The sequence below is a fragment of the Durotheca rogersii genome, assembly GCF_024521655.1.
Source record: "Durotheca rogersii strain YMJ 92031201 chromosome Unknown GGS23scaffold_2, whole genome shotgun sequence".
NCBI lineage: Eukaryota > Fungi > Ascomycota > Sordariomycetes > Xylariales > Xylariaceae > Durotheca > Durotheca rogersii.
The window spans coordinates 1,910,210-1,928,636 of NW_026251233.1; the positions used below are offsets into that span (position 1 = coordinate 1,910,210).

General features: G+C 57.6%; 5 protein-coding genes and 1 non-coding gene across 6 annotated transcripts; 3 read left to right on the plus strand and 3 right to left on the minus strand.

The window, feature by feature from the left end:
* Nucleotides 1-3,461: 3,461 nt before the first annotated feature.
* On the plus strand, nucleotides 3,462-4,011 carry GGS23DRAFT_592905 (uncharacterized protein; the record flags this gene model as incomplete). The annotated part of the gene is made up of 2 exons (XM_051517953.1): nucleotides 3,462-3,789; nucleotides 3,845-4,011. 2 exons carry the CDS (start codon nucleotides 3,462-3,464, stop codon nucleotides 4,009-4,011), a joined length of 495 nt encoding a protein of 164 aa, XP_051376312.1.
* A 57-nt stretch (nucleotides 4,012-4,068) lies between these two features.
* On the plus strand, nucleotides 4,069-4,737 carry GGS23DRAFT_592906 (uncharacterized protein; the record flags this gene model as incomplete). Its single annotated transcript, XM_051517954.1, has 1 exon — nucleotides 4,069-4,737. One exon carries the CDS (start codon nucleotides 4,069-4,071, stop codon nucleotides 4,735-4,737), a length of 669 nt encoding a protein of 222 aa, XP_051376313.1.
* Nucleotides 4,738-4,971: 234 nt separating this feature from the next.
* On the minus strand, nucleotides 4,972-5,980 carry GGS23DRAFT_612754 (uncharacterized protein; the record flags this gene model as incomplete). Its single annotated transcript, XM_051520512.1, has 1 exon — nucleotides 4,972-5,980. The coding sequence occupies one exon, from the start codon at nucleotides 5,978-5,980 to the stop codon at nucleotides 5,351-5,353; it is 630 nt and encodes a 209-aa protein (XP_051376314.1). The 3' UTR covers nucleotides 4,972-5,350.
* A 724-nt stretch (nucleotides 5,981-6,704) lies between these two features.
* Nucleotides 6,705-10,909, minus strand: GGS23DRAFT_185758 (TBC-domain-containing protein). The gene is made up of 3 exons (XM_051511669.1): nucleotides 10,322-10,909; nucleotides 6,793-10,251; nucleotides 6,705-6,735 (listed from the first exon to the last, which is right to left on the minus strand). Exons 1-2 carry the CDS (start codon nucleotides 10,754-10,756, stop codon nucleotides 7,276-7,278), a joined length of 3,411 nt encoding a protein of 1,136 aa, XP_051376315.1. The 5' UTR covers nucleotides 10,757-10,909; the 3' UTR covers nucleotides 6,705-6,735; nucleotides 6,793-7,275.
* A 2,308-nt stretch (nucleotides 10,910-13,217) lies between these two features.
* On the plus strand, nucleotides 13,218-14,537 carry GGS23DRAFT_602630 (Pkinase-domain-containing protein; the record flags this gene model as incomplete). The annotated part of the gene is made up of 3 exons (XM_051519354.1): nucleotides 13,218-13,404; nucleotides 13,515-14,148; nucleotides 14,210-14,537. The coding sequence occupies 3 exons, from the start codon at nucleotides 13,218-13,220 to the stop codon at nucleotides 14,535-14,537; spliced, it is 1,149 nt and encodes a 382-aa protein (XP_051376316.1).
* A 3,514-nt stretch (nucleotides 14,538-18,051) lies between these two features.
* GGS23DRAFT_t13 lies at nucleotides 18,052-18,144 on the minus strand. The gene has a single exon. It is a non-coding gene; the product is annotated as a tRNA-Pro (tRNA).
* Nucleotides 18,145-18,427: the final 283 nt, after the last annotated feature.

The window sequence follows — 18,427 nt, forward strand, 5'->3', positions numbered from 1 at the left end:
CTTTTTTTTTTTCTCTCCCACACGACAGACTAGACCACGCCGACCTTTTTTTTCTTACTGCCCAATGATTCTCCCTTTCTAGGATCGTGTCCTTGGGGGGAAAAAGTATAAGTACGGCCGTAGTATTCCGGATGCGGTTGACCCTACCATCCATCATTACCTACTCATATTTGCTTCGACACTCTCCTCGGCAACCTCCTGACTATAATAACCTACCGCCATTCGCTGGATACTATTTCTCCTTTGGTGCTCCGAGCCTACCACCACCCTACCCACCCCGCGCTCACTCGCCCGCTTCTCTCCCTCCCTCACACGCACACGCACACTTCCGCCTACGCACACGATGCCCTCCTCGTCGACCCCTTCCTCCCACCCGGAGTTTCAGGCCGGCCACGGTCCTCACTCGGCATCTAACCACACCTCTTCCTTGGTTGATATGTCCGGAACCGTACGTATCCGTCTTTGGCCCAGCCGTCGAGTGTTCTTTCTGACCATCTTGCTAAGGCACCCGGAAAGCGCTGCCCAACCTGCCAAGAGAAGGGCCAGGAAGTTTGGGTCCTGCCTGGGCGAGACTGTCCGTACTGTGGGACCTACGTTGCCTGAGTCGAACAAACCATAAGTTGGTCACTGCTTACACTCTGAAACGGAAGAGATAGCTCTCGGGACTGATCCTGGAAGCCCAGCTGAGATACGAAGGCGAGCGTGATTATGCTTGCGGCCACTGTCAGAAGGAGTCGTCATTTCTCGGTTATTCGTGCTTGGAAATTCGACGCTCTCCATGCAGTGATCCAGGCCCGGCGCAGATCGACGGCATGGTCTATCAAAATGGCTAGGATTTCGCGTCTTCTGGGAAAGAAAATCCGCTGTGGGGGTTCGTAAGCTGGAAGTACACGTCATTTCCGGGTCACTGGCTTGGACGACTCGGTGCCTGCGTACTCGAACGGTGGCGAGCGTGCAACCTATCGTCTCTCGTCGTCATATTCCTTTTCTTCTCCCATCGTTTTTACCCCCCCTACCCCCCTACTCTCCCCTTTTTATTTCTTTTTCTCGCGGGATTCGGAAGCGGTGCCAATAGATTCGAGGTGGGCTGGATAGAGGAAGGCAACTAGGTGTAGAGCGGCAATACCCAAACCAAGGCAGTGGTGTAGCCTTCACGTGTCTAGATGAAGACAAGAATATATGACGACGATCAATCTCGCAGTCCACAGACTAATAAACCTTCGACGGCGCACCGACTCCGGCGATCACCATTCGCTACCAGCGAACTAGGGTTCAGGCCCAGGTCGTACCAAGTCTGGTCCTTCTGACATGATTCGCCAGCAATTTTCCCAGTCCCAAACATTAGTGGCCCTGTGGGCGTGACTACCATTCGCCTCGGGTTGCCCCCCCTGCGCGTCAGCCCTGCGAGGCTTAGGTGAGGCTCAAGGGGGGGGGGGGGTGGTGGTGGTGGAGAGGAGGTTACACTGGTAGAACACAGTGCCCAAGGTAAATTAGCAAGTAGATCGACTAGGACGCGTCTTGACATGGCCCTCCCAACCGAAGAGCGCATAGAAGTGGTACGGGAGGGGGAGGGGTGGTGGACGAGAGCCGTGGCCCTAGGTGAGGTGCGCACGACAGGGCCCGAGATGGCGACTACGGTACCTGGGCCAGGCATATCCCCCCGTCGAACCACCACACTAGGCGAGGACGGCGCGCTGGCAGTAGGTACATGTTGCGGCTCCGGCATCAAATCTTGGCTCGGGTTGCTAAGGTCGGAAAATCCGACGTTACACAGCAGCACGCGGGCGCTCCCTCGGTACCTGACTTCCCAACAGGCCGGAATTTGGGGAGAGCTTCTGCGCTTCTGCCATGCCTCCAGCATCGCCGGCGGTGATTGGCAGCCAGGCGAATTCGTGCGACTTCCCATTCCAAGTTACCCTGCATGACTAGCTTACCAGGTGGTCGCCCTGCGTCCAGCCAGACGCTCGAATGTCTCTCGTTGGGCACCCGTCGCCCGCCGCTGGGATGCGGAGGCGAGCCCCCTATACCACGCCTACCGCCCGGGTTTTGCGTGGCCGTTGGTGGTGCGGCGCATGGCGCGCGGGCGCGGGCGCGGGGAGAGAGGAGGAGGAGGGGGGGGGGGGGCGAACACGGACCGCCTGGGTGTAAGTGCCCTGGACAGGTAAGCAGTACCTAGCAGGCGCGAGGAGAGCAAGCTCGTCGCGGGACGGGATTAATTGGCGGAGGCGACGTTCTACGGCATGGCTGAGTAGCGACGTAGGCTAAACAAATTCGCGTGCGTCGGAGATATATGGACACACCGAGAGCGATCGATGCAGGCTCTCCCTCTCGGGTTTCCAGACAACGATCCCAGCGCTCAGCTATTATAAAGCCGCGAGTAAGCCGAGAGCCCCCTCCTCCTTCCCCCCCTCCCTGCATAGGTTGGACAGCCCCCCCCCTCCCCCTTTTGGGGGAATTTTGGGAGAGACACATACCCGAGATACCACCCAAGAGGTAGCAGGCGAGAGGGACAGGTTGGCAGGCCATGCAAGCCGTCGGAGAACGAGGGAGCTAGCCGGGTACGGGTTATCGAGTAGACTGCAGAGCAGGGAGGGCAGGGCAGGGGAGGGGGTTGCTTACCTGCTACCAACCTCCTGCCCAGCGCGGGCACGGAAATGGGCTCGTCCCCACGGGGAAAAGGGGGAGATAGCACCTGGCCGCCCAGCTAAGCGGCCTGGATGCCTTGGGGCTTCAGGTGTCCACGCCAGGTGCCTAAGATGTGCCCAACAGGTAGGTAGGTACTTGCGCAGGTACCTAACCCAAGGTCTCGCATCTCGCCGTATATCAGACGGCGGGCGGGCACGACCCAGAGGCAGCTGTCCCGCCCGCCCGCCTCGCGCCTCCCTGCCTACGCTGTCCCGCGTAGGGGGCCTGCCGCTTCTGAGCAGAAGGAAGGAAGCTGCCGGGGATGCCGTAGGTACCTCCTGCGCGCGCACTTCAGGCACCTGCTCCGTCTCCCCGTAGGCGGTCTGGGGGGCAGGTGCCGCCTCGTCCCGGAGATGGGAAGGCGCTCGGAAGTGGACAGACGTTTCGTCATCGATTCCTCATCGACCCCTCCCTCTCTCCATTTATTGACGAGGCCGGGGAAGGTGTACACGCTCCCGCCACGTCCATCTGAGTCACCCCATGCCCGTCGCCAACCGCCTCCGCCTCCGCCTCTGCCTCTGCCTCTGCCCTATCTCCCCTCTCCTCTCCCTTTTCTCTACGTCTCCGTCTCTACACATCTCTACACATCGCGTCCGGCTCCCAGCAACACCGGCTCCTCGTCCCGTTGCCCGGATCTATTATCTACCTCAGGATCGCAGCCTGCTTCCTCCATTCGCTAAGATTCATTCGCTATCCGTGCCCGTTTCGGAAACAAACAGCAGCGAAGCGACAGGTACTCGGTACTCATACCCCCTCCCACGCTTACGAGAGCAGCGATGTCCTGCCGTATGCCCCTGTGCTATCACGTCCGCCCGGACGGGACCAGAGCCAAGCTCGACCACGAGAAGGATACCGTCCCGGGCACGGCCTTCTACTTCTGCTCTATCCATCGCGTCTACCACTGCATCGTGCCCAAAAGCCACCGCCGCGTCCAGCAGCCAGACTGCGGCGAGTGCGCCTGGCTCTTGTTTGCCTTCCCGAAAGAAGCGGCAAAGTACCCCGATTCTGACATCCCTGTCATCGCTGCCGGCCAGACCATTCTCCCGACAGAAACTTCAGCATTTGGGTATACGACTGGCTACGAGAATGGCTTTAGAAACGGAGGTAATTTGCTCAGCGCCCCGATTGCGATCCAACTGACGCGAGGTCCCGCTGCTAGTCCTACTACGAGATATACTTGAAACCATGAACCGAGAGCTCAGGAAGTGCTGCGGGATAAGCGGTGACAGCCTCACCGGCATCACCAACAGAAAAAGCGATTGGGAGGAACCTACGCGGGCCAATCTAGCCAGATACGAGGCTCCCATGAGCTGTGATGATGAGTAGGACTCTGGATTCGACAAGCACAAAATTCGTCTGGTGGAGATCGACGGTGGCATGGTCATGGATGACGAGGACGGAGATGTTATCATGCCGGATGCGCCGCCGCTAGAGCCGGGTACCATCCACACTCCTCCCCCAGCCCCTCAGTCAGCCCCGACGATCATAAAGGTACCCATCCGCCGGCGGGAAAAGAAAATGGTCTTGTCGTTTATCCCGTACGATAACCCGGCCGTGCTTTCTGTGGTCCCGTGGCGGTGGCACCGCAATCTGGGCGGCATCTTCTGGTTCCGGTATACCGACTTCCGCGGTTGGCCCGCGCTGCAGCCGACGGCGAACATACCGCGCATCAGGGAGTACTTTGGCGCCCTCGACGACAACGACGAGCGCGCTGGCTGCGACCCGCTCTTGCTTGAGGCCCGCCGCTGGTGCTGTTCAGTTCAAGGCTTCTGCGTACTCGAGCCTGAGCTCAGGTGGTTGATGACGCTCATCTTTGACCTCGTCAACTTCGCTGTCGAGAGGCAAAGGACGGCGCGGAATTTGGCGCAGCACTCTTGCCGCGACGACGGAAAATCGACTGGAAACTCACCCGAGGAGGATTTAGATCCGGAGAAGGTGCTCTGGGAGGGCCGTTACTACCTCTATTTTTTGATAATGGCCGCGAAGGTGTTGAAGAGAGAATTCAAGGTCGAGGGCTTGACTATCCCGTCCCTGCCATGGTTCAGTATTTAGCCAGGACGGGCGGGAAACCTGGCCATTCCATTCCCCTTTCTCGTACTCGCGCTCTTGCGCTCTCTCTATCCTCTCCGCCTTTATATATCCGTAGCGTTGTATTTCTCTCGTTGTATTGACCAGACATTAAGCTTTCGAGAAGCAAACCAGCGTCAGGCATGATTTTCCCCTCACAATAGCATGGGTTGTAGACGGTATTAGGAGTTAGCATGCGACATCTGGATTTCTCATCCGTCCGCCTACGCGTCAAGGTAGGGAAAGCGCAGATGGATAGATCCACGGGGGGTTATTCTGGTGTGCTGATCCGGGGGCTACGGTTCTGGCTAGGGCTGAGTAGCTAGAACAAAGGTCACAGATGCCCGCGTAGCGCAAGCGTATACCGATGGACAAATGCATAATTGCGTCGATTCGAAACCAGAAATGGTACCTATGTGACACGGCCGACAACGACAGGTTTCGCGCTAACACATGTCTATTTCCCTCCTTCCTTTCTATCCCTTTTCCTCTCCCCCCGTACTCCTCCCATCTCTGCCCTTATCCCTGGCCCGCCTCGCCGCTCCGTGGGCTCGCCAAGGAAAAAGGAAACAGGCTGGCTGTTTTAGGCGGACTAGACTTAGCTTTCGGACGCCTCCTCCTCCGTCGGCGTTCCTTCCTCTCCTCCCACCCGTCTTGTCTCCTCCTGCTCCCCACGTTCGGGGGATTGGTGGTTTGGTGGTTGACGGCAGCTGTCGGTCGGGGGACCCCGCGTCTGCGCCGGCTCCGGCTCCGGCTCCGGCTCCGAGGTGGCGGCCTCCGCCGCCGCCGCCGCCGCCGCCGCCTCTTTCGGCAGCGCGGAGATGTGGCGGAGGCTGGCGGGACAGGAAGGGCTGGTTAGGGCTTTGGGGCAGGTGCGGGCGCAGGAAGTGGGTGAGATGCTGTAGGGTGGGGGTGGGGTGGGGGGGACGGTTTTGGAGCTGTCGTCGGCGGCGGTGCGGGAGCAGCTAGGTGGAGGCGGCGCGGGCTTGGGCGGAGGCGACGCGGGCTTGGGCGGGGGCGGGGGCGCGGCGTGGGCGGGGGCGCCGTCGTTGCTGTGGGGGTCCGCGACGAGCGTCCGCTCGGCGCCGTGCGGGGAGCGGACCGCGGCCTCGGGGTCGGGCCCCGGGCCCAGGCAGAACGACGTCCCGAACATGACGAGAGCCAGCAGAACTCCGAAGACGACGGCGAGGATGCAGATGCCCGCGGTCAGTGCCAAGGAGAAGAACATCGCGGTGCGGGGCGGGGTGGTGCCGGCTTCGCGAGGTGCAGGGGCGTGCAGGTGCGGGTAGGCGGGATGGTGACGGCGAAGGGCGCCAGGGGTATTGCCGGAGGAGATGAGGTGGTTTTGTGTGTTTGCAGCGCGGCGACTTGGCTCTGTCGCGCGCGTAAAGGGGGATGGGGGTGCGAAGAGCCGGGACTTTCGGTCCGCAGACGATAGATAGCTTCAAGTCGAGGTTTCCCGTAGGCAGTAGATTTAGGGAAGGGGGTGTAGATGAGAGCGAGTCAACTAGAGCTAGAGCTGTAGGCGAGCAGGCGGTAGTGCGAGATGGCGGGGCTGGGCTATTTAAATGAGGAGGAGGGGGATAGGGAGGCGGCGAAAAGCTAGTTTTGAGGCGGGTGAGGACTCCGGGTTAGAGTTGCGTTAAATTTTGACTCACCGGGAGAGTTCCGAGTTAAAGACAGGCATGTAGACAACTCCGTATGTGCTGTACGTAGCGAAGGGAGAAGAAAGATTTCACCCCCCTCTCCCCTTTTCGCAGACGGCGTCTATGAATATGTGCTTCTGAAAGGACCAGGACTCTCTCAGGACGTCGTTGGCTCTACGAGCAAAACTCCAGGCTTGTAGGAGAGGCTGGAACGTAGTTGCTATGACGGCGGCATGCAGCGAGACTTGTAGGTTTGCGCGAGAGTTCCTAAGTAGCTCACCGAGTTCCGGGTGACCAGAGCCGTCGTATAGGGGGTGCCACCCAGACCCTATAGAAACTATCCTGTCACTAAGCTTCAAGGACGGAGACAGTGAGGTCACGGGAGGCGACTCACGAGCAGTTCTCTAGAGAGAAAAGAAAAGGTCAAGTTCGAACGCGACACAACTAACGACAAGACGAACACGACATGTCATCCATGTCATCCGTAGTGGGCGATATGCGTTTAGGGTTGGTCAAAGCTGGGCCGCCTATAGCCCTCGATGTCGGATTTGTTGGTCATGAACAATGAAGGGGCTACCTTTCTGCTAACGGGTATTATTAACGAAGCTCTCGGAGATTCCTAAATACCAAATTGCTATTCGCCAAAAGACTGTTGGTTGATTCTTGATAGCGGAAATGGCTCGACGTCGCTATAATAATGCGTCACCGAATTTGAATTGCGCGTTCGCAGTAGTTCTTGCTGTGGAAGCGCGTGCATTGGATACCCCGCGAGGAAAATGAAAAGAAGCATTGCGAAAGACGCCAAGACTACCACCAGTCGCATTCCAAGCCGGTACCGAACTCCCTCTTGCCCTTGTGCCGATCCTCCGCGTGCGTTTCAACCCTCAAACTCCACAATCCTCCGCATCGAAGAGCTGGCGCTACTGGAGGCTCTCGGCCTCCCTGCCCCCGCACTGCCGGGGCTAAGAGTCGGCTGGCTCGATCCCTCTTGGTTCTTTGATGCTCCGGCTTCCGCGTCGGCGCCGTCCAATAGGTCTCTATCAGACGACAGGACGCTCCGGCGTTCAGGGTCTCCGCCGTAACCGGCCAGACGTGGGCCTGGGAGATCTTCATCCTCTTCATCCTCCTCATCCTTCTGTCCCGGTACTGCATTCTTCTCCAACTCGCGCTGTGCTTCTTCCATCCGCCGCCGAACCTCGGCGGCTACGCGCGACGCATCCGTGACGATATTGTCCAAAACGCCCCGCAGGCTACGGCCCGCGCCGGCGACGCTGGCCTGGGGAGTCGCGGCGGCTGCCGAAGGCGAACGGCTGAATCCGATACTCGAGAAGGTGGTAAGAGAAGAGGCCGAATGGGGACTCGCCAAGCCGTCGATAAGGTGTAATGAGGCAGGGAACGATGATTCGAAGAACTGCTCCAGGAGCTCATCTGCGAGCACGACCATGCGGAACGTTGGTAGGGTTATATGCAGAGGGTTTGCCGGATCCAAAGCTGCGTTGGCACTCTCGGACTGCGCTTTGGATACCGCGCGCCGTCTGGTCTCGCTCTCGGTAGTATCCGGTTTCCCAATTGCCGGAGGAATCGAAATCCCCAAATCAGGCTGCTTCTTCGCGGCCTTGGGGCTCTCTGCTGGGGGGTCGAAAGCGAGCAGGTCCTCCTCTTCATCTTCCTCGTCGCCGATGGCAAACGCACTGATGTTATCGCCTGGCGTCTCGTCTGCGTCGGTCGATGCCTCGTTGCTTGCACCTCGGTTGTTCGGATGATCCGGATCGGCGTATTCGAAGCAACGTCTAATAAAAGCGCTCACACTCCCCAAGAAACGCTCGCTGACGGTGCCACCGATGGGCGAGATCGTACCGTTGCTCGAGTCGCTCAACCCGTTGAGCGCATTGGCCGAGTTGGACTGGCTTAGCGACCCTTCGAGACCACGGCGCGAGAGAAACAGGAGCGCTTCGGATATTCTCAGAATACCCTCTCGATCAACCTTGCCGTCGCCGTCATCGTCGTAAAGCTCGAAGAAGTAGGTGATCGTGCCCATGATATCACGCTTACCCTTGATGTGCGCAAAGCCGGTGACAACGTTTTGTAACGTGAGCGTAGAGCTAGAATCGACATCCCACCTTCGAAATAATCGCCGCATAAATTCGTGGTCTGCCGGTTCGGGGTTTGTGCCCCACGGCGATAGAGGGCTGGCTTCGGGCCTCCGGAAACCGGGAAAATATAGGCCGCGATCCCCGCCCGAAGACGCATCACGCCGGGGTGAAAGGGGCGGGGCGTCCGAGATGGCCCATCTCGAGACGCTAGCTAGGAATTCCCGGAAGGCATCGTAGTCCATCAAGCTCGTACTGGGGCCGAGACCGACACGACCCTTCTCCACGCCGTGGTCGTGATGTTCGGAGAACGTTTGGGTGGCCCTGGCCCTACTGTCGGCCCTGGCTCGACGCGCTTGCTCCTGGATAATGTGGTCCCGCTGTTGACGTTCGTACAATACCCCGTAGAACCTGTCGTAGAGGGCGCCTAATTCGTCAGGGCTCAACAGCTTGCTGTCGGGGCCAAGATTCCGGATTGCCGTCCGCTTAGCGAAATTCTCAATATTATTGAGGACCGCATCCTTGTTCTTCAATCGTAGATCTTGGATGGTGCTGTGAGTGACGGCCGAGAACTCCTTGAAAGCGACCACCATGAGTTCCTGGAACCGATTAATGGCCCGCAGCTTAGGGTTCTCCGATCTGGGGTGCGCGGATTCGTCGAGCCGGGAAAAGTACGACTTCAACACGGATATAAAGGCACCGTCGTCGGCGGAGTCCAGCAATTCCTCGCCGTTGATTCTCAGAATGGCGAGCCCGACCTGGAAGAGAACCTTGGGCCCCTCGACGAAAAAGACGTCGAGAACCCTAAAGGCGAAGACGAGGGGCATCGAATTTATGTATAGAGACAAAAACCAAGGAAGGGAAACGACGGAAAGCTGCACATCACTCTTGACAAGATGCTCCCACAGGATCGGCATCGTCTTTTCTACTAGAGATTCAAACACCTTTTGGTCTAGGAGGGTGCCATACATAGTGGACGAATAGTAGCCCGGCACGAGCCTATCGCACAGCGCGGACAGGAGGAAGAACGCTTGGGTCTCGGACATGTAGATCAGCAGGGCGGCAACGACGATGTTCATGGCCTGGCAATAGCCGACTTCCGGGTTCACCCAGCTGTAGGCCGTGAGCACTCGCCGTAGACGGTTGATACCGTCTTCGCTCTGGAACCCGGCGTACTCGGGAAGACTCCGGTTCAGGTCCTTCTCGATCTCATCGATGGCCAAGGATTCCTTGCCGGAGAATTTGGTGAGCGTGTCCGCATACAGGCTCGGGTTTTCGAGCCGCAGATAGAGAGACCCGCAAGTAAGTTCCCATATCTCACCCCGAAGCCGGTTCGGGAGGCCGACTCTGATCAGCTTATGAAAGGTGGGTTGGCGGATCAGGGTCGCGTTCCGGCCATTATCGCGGAGATACTCAGCCCAGAGCCTCATCTTGGCTCGGTCTCTGAGCTTCTTGGGGTCGCCGGGGTACTTGAAAATCATGCCCAGCCCAGCCTCGGGGGGGCTCGCATTCTTCTTGTCCTCCGGTCGGAGGAAGTATTCCGAGAAGCATTCGCCAACCACCTTTTTGTACTTTCCAACGCTGCCGACCGCGTTCCTCAGCCCCTTCTTGAGGCCATCGCAGAATCTCTCGCAGGCCAGCCGCGGGCCGCCGAGCTGTATAGTGATCCGCTGCTCCCGGACGTCTTTTCTCTCCTTCAGCGCATCCTTGTCCTTCGCTAACTCTTGCGTGATGCCGTTCCAAGTGGTGATAGCAAGGGCGAACTGGAGGTCTCGACGTCAGTTACAAATGAACAGGTGAGTTGAGAGCGCGGCAAGACAGCCTCCTCCGTACCTGGAAATTCTGGCTGTTGAGCCGCTCAACTCGTCTGATGGCGCACAGAGGAAACGTGAAGCCGTTTCCGCTCGGGCCGGCGCCGTGGGTCTGGCCGGTAAAGGCGGAGGCGCTGGACGTGCTGGCGGTTTGCGAGAAGCTCGAAGGGGTGGTGGAGAAGCAGATGTAGGACTCGGACAGGTGCAGCCTTCCGATGTAATGCCAGCCGCGATCGCGGTCTTTGTCGCCCTGGGTTACGTTGGAGGGAGGTATGGTGAGCTCGGCAGCTATCTCGTAGAGGGGCGTCTGGGAAGTAGGCAGTCGGAACTGGTTCTGGAACAGAAAGGATTTGGACGGGTGCCTGTCGGAGTTGGTCAGATTCAAGCCTTGCATGGGATCAATCAGCTGCTGGGCAGCCGACTGAGCCTTTTGCACGATGCTGCTGATGTTGAACATGGCTCCGGGCTTGCCAGCCAGGTCGGGACCATGAACTTGTAGCTGAGGAGCCGGCTCAATTCATTTCTGTGGGCGCCTAATCGCGGGTAGGCCGGGCCTGGTCTGGATCAGCGACGAAGTCGAGAGGGGGGGAGGCAGCTTTCGCGAGAGTGGAAACAGTTCGGGCAGGTGGATAAGGTAGACAAGACGGGCCAGGTCGGTAGACGAGGGAGGCAGGGCAGACAGGTCGTCGTCGTCTTTCGGAGCAGTGATTTCTGGCGAGGATCGATTGGGACGGGTTCAGCGTCAGATGTTATTACGCAGGTGTTCAGTTCAGGAGGTGCGCCTCGTCAGTGGGGTCATTTCTGTTAAGGAGCCGCAGCGCTCTGACGTTGACGGGATCAGTCGTTACAAATCGTTGCGGTAACAGAGGTACATTCCATTTTGCAGCCGCCAATGCTGATCCCCCGATCCCCGACCTCCCCCCTCCCCCCCCTTCGCTCCCTTCCTCTCCTCTGCCTCCAGCTGGCGGGTGATTACTAAGGAGCCATAGGCGTGTGGCCGATGCCCCCTCCATGCCTGAGGCCACCACCACGAGGAGGTAGCCTACGTAAGTAATTGTAAACCGTCGTCTTACTCCCTGGCGTCCCTCTGGCCCGGCCAGCCCGCCGTCCTAATAATAGCTTTTCCGTCCAGCCCATATACATAGTTGAAACTGACAGGAGATAAGCCTCGCGTGGGCTCTTGAAGTTGTGGGACAGACACTCTCCTGCTGTCCCGACTGGAACCTCGAAGGACTTCGTGAAGCACATACCTAGACCTACCTGCACCAATCTAAGGTTGCGTTAGGTACCTAAGGTATACACGTCAATACAGGTAGGTACTCGCCATCCGACTGCTTGGAGGATGCCCAGCTGTATTTTAACTCAAACGGCACTGATGGATTCCTCTCGTGGGTGCAACTCACTGACAGACCTAAGATATTGGACTGGGAAGATGCATACCTAGGTACTTATATATGTTAGCGTGTGTCTGTCACGAGAGCATCCAGTTGGGCCGTCGGCATTCCCAACCGAGTAGTATGGGGCGCCCGAGACACGGGCACCCGCTGCATACCTACACCTAGGTACCTACCTACCTACCTACCTCCCTAGGTAGATAGATCTATTATACAAACGGTCTACGTCCCGGCCACGATATCCGGATGTGCAACCCCCTCCCCCCCTATGTTGGGAACTGGAGGTGTAGACGGTGTAGTAGTGTGTAACCCACCTCGCTCCCGAGTTGACGCACACAAGGTCCTGGGTACCTGAACACCTTGCCTGGGTACCTCTCGGGACCTGAGGAGGTACCTGTATTTTATAGAGGAGGTACAACCTAACCCAGGGCATACTAGGGTGCTTCCTGCAACGTCTCAGTGCGAGGCCGTACCTATGTATCGTCAACAGCTGATGCCCCTTCCATTTCACGTTTGCGGGCGAGCAGAGGTACGACGGGCAACGTACGGGGGGTACCTGGGACGGCGGTACACGCCCGCGAGCGGCGGCAGCGAAGAGTACACGCGGCAGAGTAGCTCGATACTTTCCCATCCCGGCTTAGATCGCGCGCCAGAAGCGCACCTGCAACAATGAAGGCTCTCCCCGCCCGGCTCGGGGTCCGTTCTGCAGCAAACGTCATCGCTACAAGGCTGGAAACGGGGTAGGAGAGGAAACGGGGAACGGGCGCACCACCACCACAACCCACACCGTCCACCCAGAACCGCGTGGACAGGAACCAACCCAATGCCAAAAGGTCCGTCCCCAATATATCCCAACATCTCCACGGCCTCGAGCATTATTGACCGGGTTTCCCTCCCGTCTCTCTCTCACTAACCTTGCCTCCCGCCTATTGGCAGCACATGCACTTAATACCTCTCTACTATTCACCGTCACATCGAACTCTCTCTCTCTCTCTCTCCTCTCCCTCTTCTTCCTTCTCCCTCCCTGTTCCCGCAACCCAGTAAATGCATGCCCCATACTCTACATAGGTACCCAAGTGGCAGGCACCTACTCGAGTATACATGTATTATTTACTTCGTACGGGGTCCAATTCTATGATCTCAGCGTCCTGGAATCGTCCTGCGTACTCCTCGCGCACTGCTCCCGCACGCAACAGTTAACCAAACCTGCCTTGCCTGCCTTGCCTGCCTTGCACGCCTCTTGCCATCGTCCACTCCCACCCAACCACCGCCTCAATTCAGAATGGGCAACCTGTAAAACGTGCCCGACTCGCACCGTCCGAACTGTTCCGTCCGCGCGTCCGCCCTATCCCGTCACATCCTACCTCGCCCTCGCACCTCTCTCGGCCGACAACGTCCAACCAGACTCACACTGACCCGACGGCCCGGAGATGGGTCTCGTCCGATAAAGCGCCAATTGCGAAAGGACTGCGTATATCCCGGTTGCTACCTGGGAAGGGTACGCTCTGGATGAATCTGAAGAAGATGGCCGCCACCGTCGCGAAGCCCGGCTTCCTGCCGAGTGTGGTACAGGAACACAGCCTGCTACCCGTCACGAACCCCGATGCCGGTGCCGTTTCGCAACCGGATGCGGATGCTGCCCCCAAAGTACCACCCCAACACCAACAATTGAAGTTTAGCGACTTCGCTCTCGTGCGAACGTTAGGAACAGGTATTTAATGAAAACAACCCACCCCATCGTGCTTTCGCGATAGCCCACCAGCACGCGCAAAAGTTGGTTCCGATACTGATAGATAACCTACCTTGTTCCGTTTGGCGTAGGTACCTTTGCTAGAGTGTGCCTGGTCCGTCCTGCGGCCGGCGCCGAGGAGGAACGCGAGAAGGTGTTCGCCCTCAAGATCCTCCGAAAGGCCGAGGTTATCAAGCTGAAGCAAATTGACCACGTGCGGGACGAGCGTCGCATCCTGAGCGACGTCGCCGGCCACCCTTTCATCACCGAGCTCTTCACCACCTTTTCCGACCGCGACTCCCTGTACATGCTGCTGGACTACATCCCTGGCGGTGAGCTGTTTAGCTACCTACGAAGGCACAGACGCTTCCCGGAAGAGTGGGCCCAGTTCTACGCTGCCGAGATCGTCTTGGTGCTCGAGTATCTTCACGATCAACAAGGCGGCGTCGCGTATCGCGACTTGAAACCGGAGAACCTGCTTCTCGACGCCCAGGGACACGTGAAACTGGTCGATTTCGGCTTCGCGAAGAGACTCGGCAGCAAGGATAGCAGACCTGTCGAGACGTACACTCTGTGCGGCACCCCGGAGTATTTAGCACCGGAGGTGATCCAGAACAAGGGCCACACCATTGCCGTCGACTGGTGGGCGCTGGGCATCCTGATATACGAGTTCCTGACCGGGTACCCGCCTTTCTGGCACCAAAACCCGATAGAAATCTACAAACAGTTAGGGCGCCTTCGGAGCTGATGCCGCAAGAATGGATTGGATGTGCGCTGACGATTGCAGGATCATCGAGAAGCCAGTGCTCTTCCCAGCCGAGCCGTCCATCTCCCCCAACGCGCAACACATCATACGGTCGTTCTGCACGGTGGATCGCTCCCGGCGACTGGGGAACATTAGCGGCGGCACCCAGCAGGTCAAGAGCCACCCGTTCTTCAAGGGCGTCGACTGGGAGGCGCTCTACCACCGACAGATCCGACCGCCGATCCAGCCCAACATCCGATTCCCCGGCGACGCGCAGTGCTTCGATATCTACCCGGAAGACGACGGCAAGCGGGACCCATACACGGACGACATGGCACGACAATACGACCGGTATTTTGAGGGTTTCTGAGAGATGACACTCTTGTTTTAAATGACGACAGCACGCCTTTTTTTTTTCCATCTCTCCTAGCTCAGACTTATTTCTTCGACTACCTAGAGGTGGTGACGATAGCGGTGGTGGCGGCGGCGGTGGTGGCGGCGGCAGGGACGTTCAAGGCGTATGCGGAAATCTATACATACACACATACCTCAGCAAAAACTGTTACAGGGGAGAAAGGAGGGAAAGGGGAGTTTCTCGTCACGCGTTCACGGAGTTACGCCGCATCTTTTTCTTTTCTATTTCTGCCCCGCCATTTTAGAAGGTAGGGAGCGATCGGCTTTGATATAGGAAACTGTACATATATGTCACGAGGCATTATGCTTCCCTCGTTTAATTTGGGGGTTTTTTTTTCTGTTTTCGCGCTCGCCCTCCAGGAACTTAATCGATCTCGTGGGGGGGGGGGGGTGAAGGAATGAGAAGAAGTATTGTTTCTTTGGCGCATGATCAGATCACCATATATACACTCATACACATATATATATATAAGCGGGAGCGCGGCGAGAATTACATGCATCGACTCGTCGGGGACTACTGTATAATCGCGCCCTCTTCGCCGTTATCGAAGCGGTTACAAGTTTACGTAAACCGAACCAATGTTGGGGATTAAAGGGGCGGGCGCGCGGGTGCGACCGTCCATCTGCATTGGCCGATCTGCGGCCGCCGATTACAGATAGACGGGGCAACGCTAAGTCGGGCTGGGGCGGGCCGGCGGCTCCTCGACCTAATGATGTAATCGTCCCAAGCCCACGCGCAACGCGGGGAGAGGAGGAGGGAGAGGCAGATGCAGCTGAGACTGCATGCACATGCACAGGTGCCGAGTCCAGCTTAAGGGTCTCGGGTAAGTCTAACGGGTGAGCTGAGAGGGTGGCGTATTTAGGGGGGGAGGGGGGGTTCGCTAGGTTGGGTCTTACTCGTCTAGACGCGCGAGTACCTGTAGGTATAGGTACCTACGCAAGCTACCCAGGTATAGGTACCATCCCCGAGGCCCTCTCGGCAGGTCGTCGTCTATCGAGGTGCCGCCCACGCCCTCGCTGCAATTACGCACCGCACGTCTACGCGCATATAGACATGCTAATGAATGCAATCTAGTCTGTCCCATCTACGTCCGCCTGTCTGTCTCTCTGTCTTGCCGGCGTTATGTGTTATGTACGGCCACCGCCCCCCTCTATTCACTCCCCTATGCCGTCTAACCACAAGAAACTAACAGTGCAATCAAAAGGAAAAGAAAGAACACAAGGGATAGAAAGGCAGAACCCCCGTTTCTATAGATGCCCCGCGTAAAGGAAACAGCCGGGCAACGAATGGACGGTGGGGAACGGGAGCCGCTCTGCCACCTGCGCGCCGCCCAGCAAAGGACGGCTGACTACTTATTCTCCTCCAGCCTCCCGACGGAGCAGCGGTCGGTGCTCGAGTCAGCTGGGAGAAGAGGCGGACTGCGAGGGTAGGTCCTAGAAACGGGGTGCGGTTGGAAAAGAGTAAAGCAGGCGAGTGCTGAATGTGTGTGCTTGCTGTTGTTCTATCGATGACGGGCAGGGTAAAGAGACCAGCCGGTAGACGCGGGCTTTCGCCCGGCTTAAATAGACTTTTGCACGTTCTACCCATCCGCTGGCTCTTACCTAGCTGCCCGCCTGCTGCGCCTTAAGATCCTACGCCGACTCCCGAGGGGGAGGAAAAAGGCCTAACAGCTATAGTTAGGAGGCCGGGTCCTAGACCCCCTTCTCAGATGTCTCTATAGCAGGGACGGGTGCGATGGTATTGCTCACGACGTCGAACCTGACGCGAACTCCATCGTGCCGCCTCGTGAAACTGCAGGTATCGTCGATGTCCTACGGTTAGCCCCTCAGCACTGTTGCGTGGATGTCGTTTCCGCTGCGCGGCTATTCGGTCCCGAGCCGGTAAGCGAACGCCGACAGCAGCCTCCGCCAGCATTAGCGCAAAAGCAGATCCCTGGACGTAGCAGCGATCCCATGGCTTAACTGACCCGGCCCGGCGCTTCGCGAGCCAGGCCGCGTCCGTAGAGGGAGGAATCGCCGCGTAGGGGCACCTCGGGGATTGCTTCCCAGGAAAGGCAAAGAAATCGACTTCCTTTGCTGGCCGCTGCTGCTGTTGAGAGGAGGGGAATCTGGGAAACAACGGCGGCGGAGCTGGGTCCTGGCGGGTTGTCGACGTACACCCGGGTGCCACGGCACCCCAGCATCCCAGTAACCCGCTATTAATAGACCGTGCCTTTGGTTGGACCGGAAAATAATACCGATGAAAAGGGGTCGAGAAGGAGGATAACAGCGTCATTACGTAGGCATATCGAGGGCACGATGCAGAAACGACGTCCGGGAGTGATATAGATACGTCTGTTTACACCATGGCGTCTGTCTAGTCGAGAGCCAGCTGTCAGCAGGCATACAGAACACCAGAACGTATAAGATTCCTAGCCGATCCTGGTCGGCTCCCACCCCTTTCCTATTAGTTGTCGAGGGTTAAAATGGGCGCCTAAATAACTGTAACTACATACCTATACATAAGTACGTATGTCCCAAGCCGGGACCATAGACCATACAACAAACCGAGGGAAAGATACAGATAGCCATCTACTTAGCCCAGCCCAGCCAAACTAAGTTGGATAGGCAAGGCATCACCTAGAGTGGTCGCCCTGTTGCTATCCCGGCCGTGCCATCAAATCTGAGTGCAATGGCATAGGCACATGAGCACCACGACGTAATTTCGCGGGATTGGCTACAGTCCACAACTTAATATATAAGGCGGTAGGGCTGCTCTGAGAAGATGGAGCGTGATAGGATACGGGTCGGCGACACAGACAAGAGTTGATAGATGCCAGAAGACGGAAGACCGGAAACGCCCCCTCACTAGCCGATATACACGGGCAGTATAGGCAGGCATGTAGATATATACGAACAACCCGTGGAAGGCAGCCTCTATAGACATACTGCCTCGAATGCTCTCCTTCTTCTGCTAGCACTAGCCTTCACCTTCTCCCAGCGGAATTTAAACATGACGTGAAACTCAGCATGTGAAGACCAGTATACCCGGAGAGGTCTTTAAAAGGACGAGTTTGGAACTACTTAAACTTAACAACCGCATCCTCCGGCCAACATATACAAGTATAGGTGTGCGTGTAAGTGCCACAAGCAGATGATATGTCCTGGAAGCACATGTGCATCTCCGGAAACGAGCACGCGCCGACGAACGAGGCAGCCCACCGAACGGCAATCCGCACGCGGCTCATCGCCGGTTCGTCTCAGGCTTGGGTCGATTCGTTCTGTGCGATCCACCACCGGCGCCGGCCCGATACTGCAGCTGCATTCGTCGGGGGGACATGCAGACAAGGAGCACCCGAGGCCATGGTCTGCGTGAGCATTACGCCGTCACTGAGTTTCCCCGTGTGTGTCCACAAAAGAAATAGGTAATCACCGAACGAAAAAGAAAAAAAAAACCCCCAGCAATGAGCAAGGAGAACGGCAAAAGGGAGGGGCTTCGCCGGGGATCGAACCCGGGACCTCTCGCATAATAGATACTGAGGGTGTTACCCTAAGCGAGAATCATACCGCTAGACCACGAAGCCGAGACCAGAGGTTCATCTTGATTGGAGGGCGCTTATTGCAGCCCAAGAGAGAGTTGGTTCCCCGGCGCCTAGACATTGCCAGGGAGGCCGTTGCGCTACCACTTGGTTTCGGCTATTCGCCCCTGTCTCAGACCGACCTACCTTACCTACTTACTTGCCTACCTACCGAGATGAGAACTCATGTTCATGGCACAAAGTGAGCAGCTACTTTGAGAGCAACGTAAAATATCTAATTGTGCAAGTCGAGTATAGTCCGGTGTTGCTATCTAGTAGGTAGGTAGCT

What these genes read in the sequence shown, in the direction of transcription:
- GGS23DRAFT_185758 (XM_051511669.1), bottom strand. Translation starts at nt 10,756, where the DNA reads ATGTTCAACATCAGCAGCATCGTGCAAAAGGCTCAGTCGGCTGCCCAG. An exon ending in TCAACAGCCAGAATTTCCAG is followed by an intron (nt 10,252 to 10,321) that starts GTACGGAGGAGG and finishes CGAGACCTCCAG; the next exon opens with TTCGCCCTTGCTATCACCAC.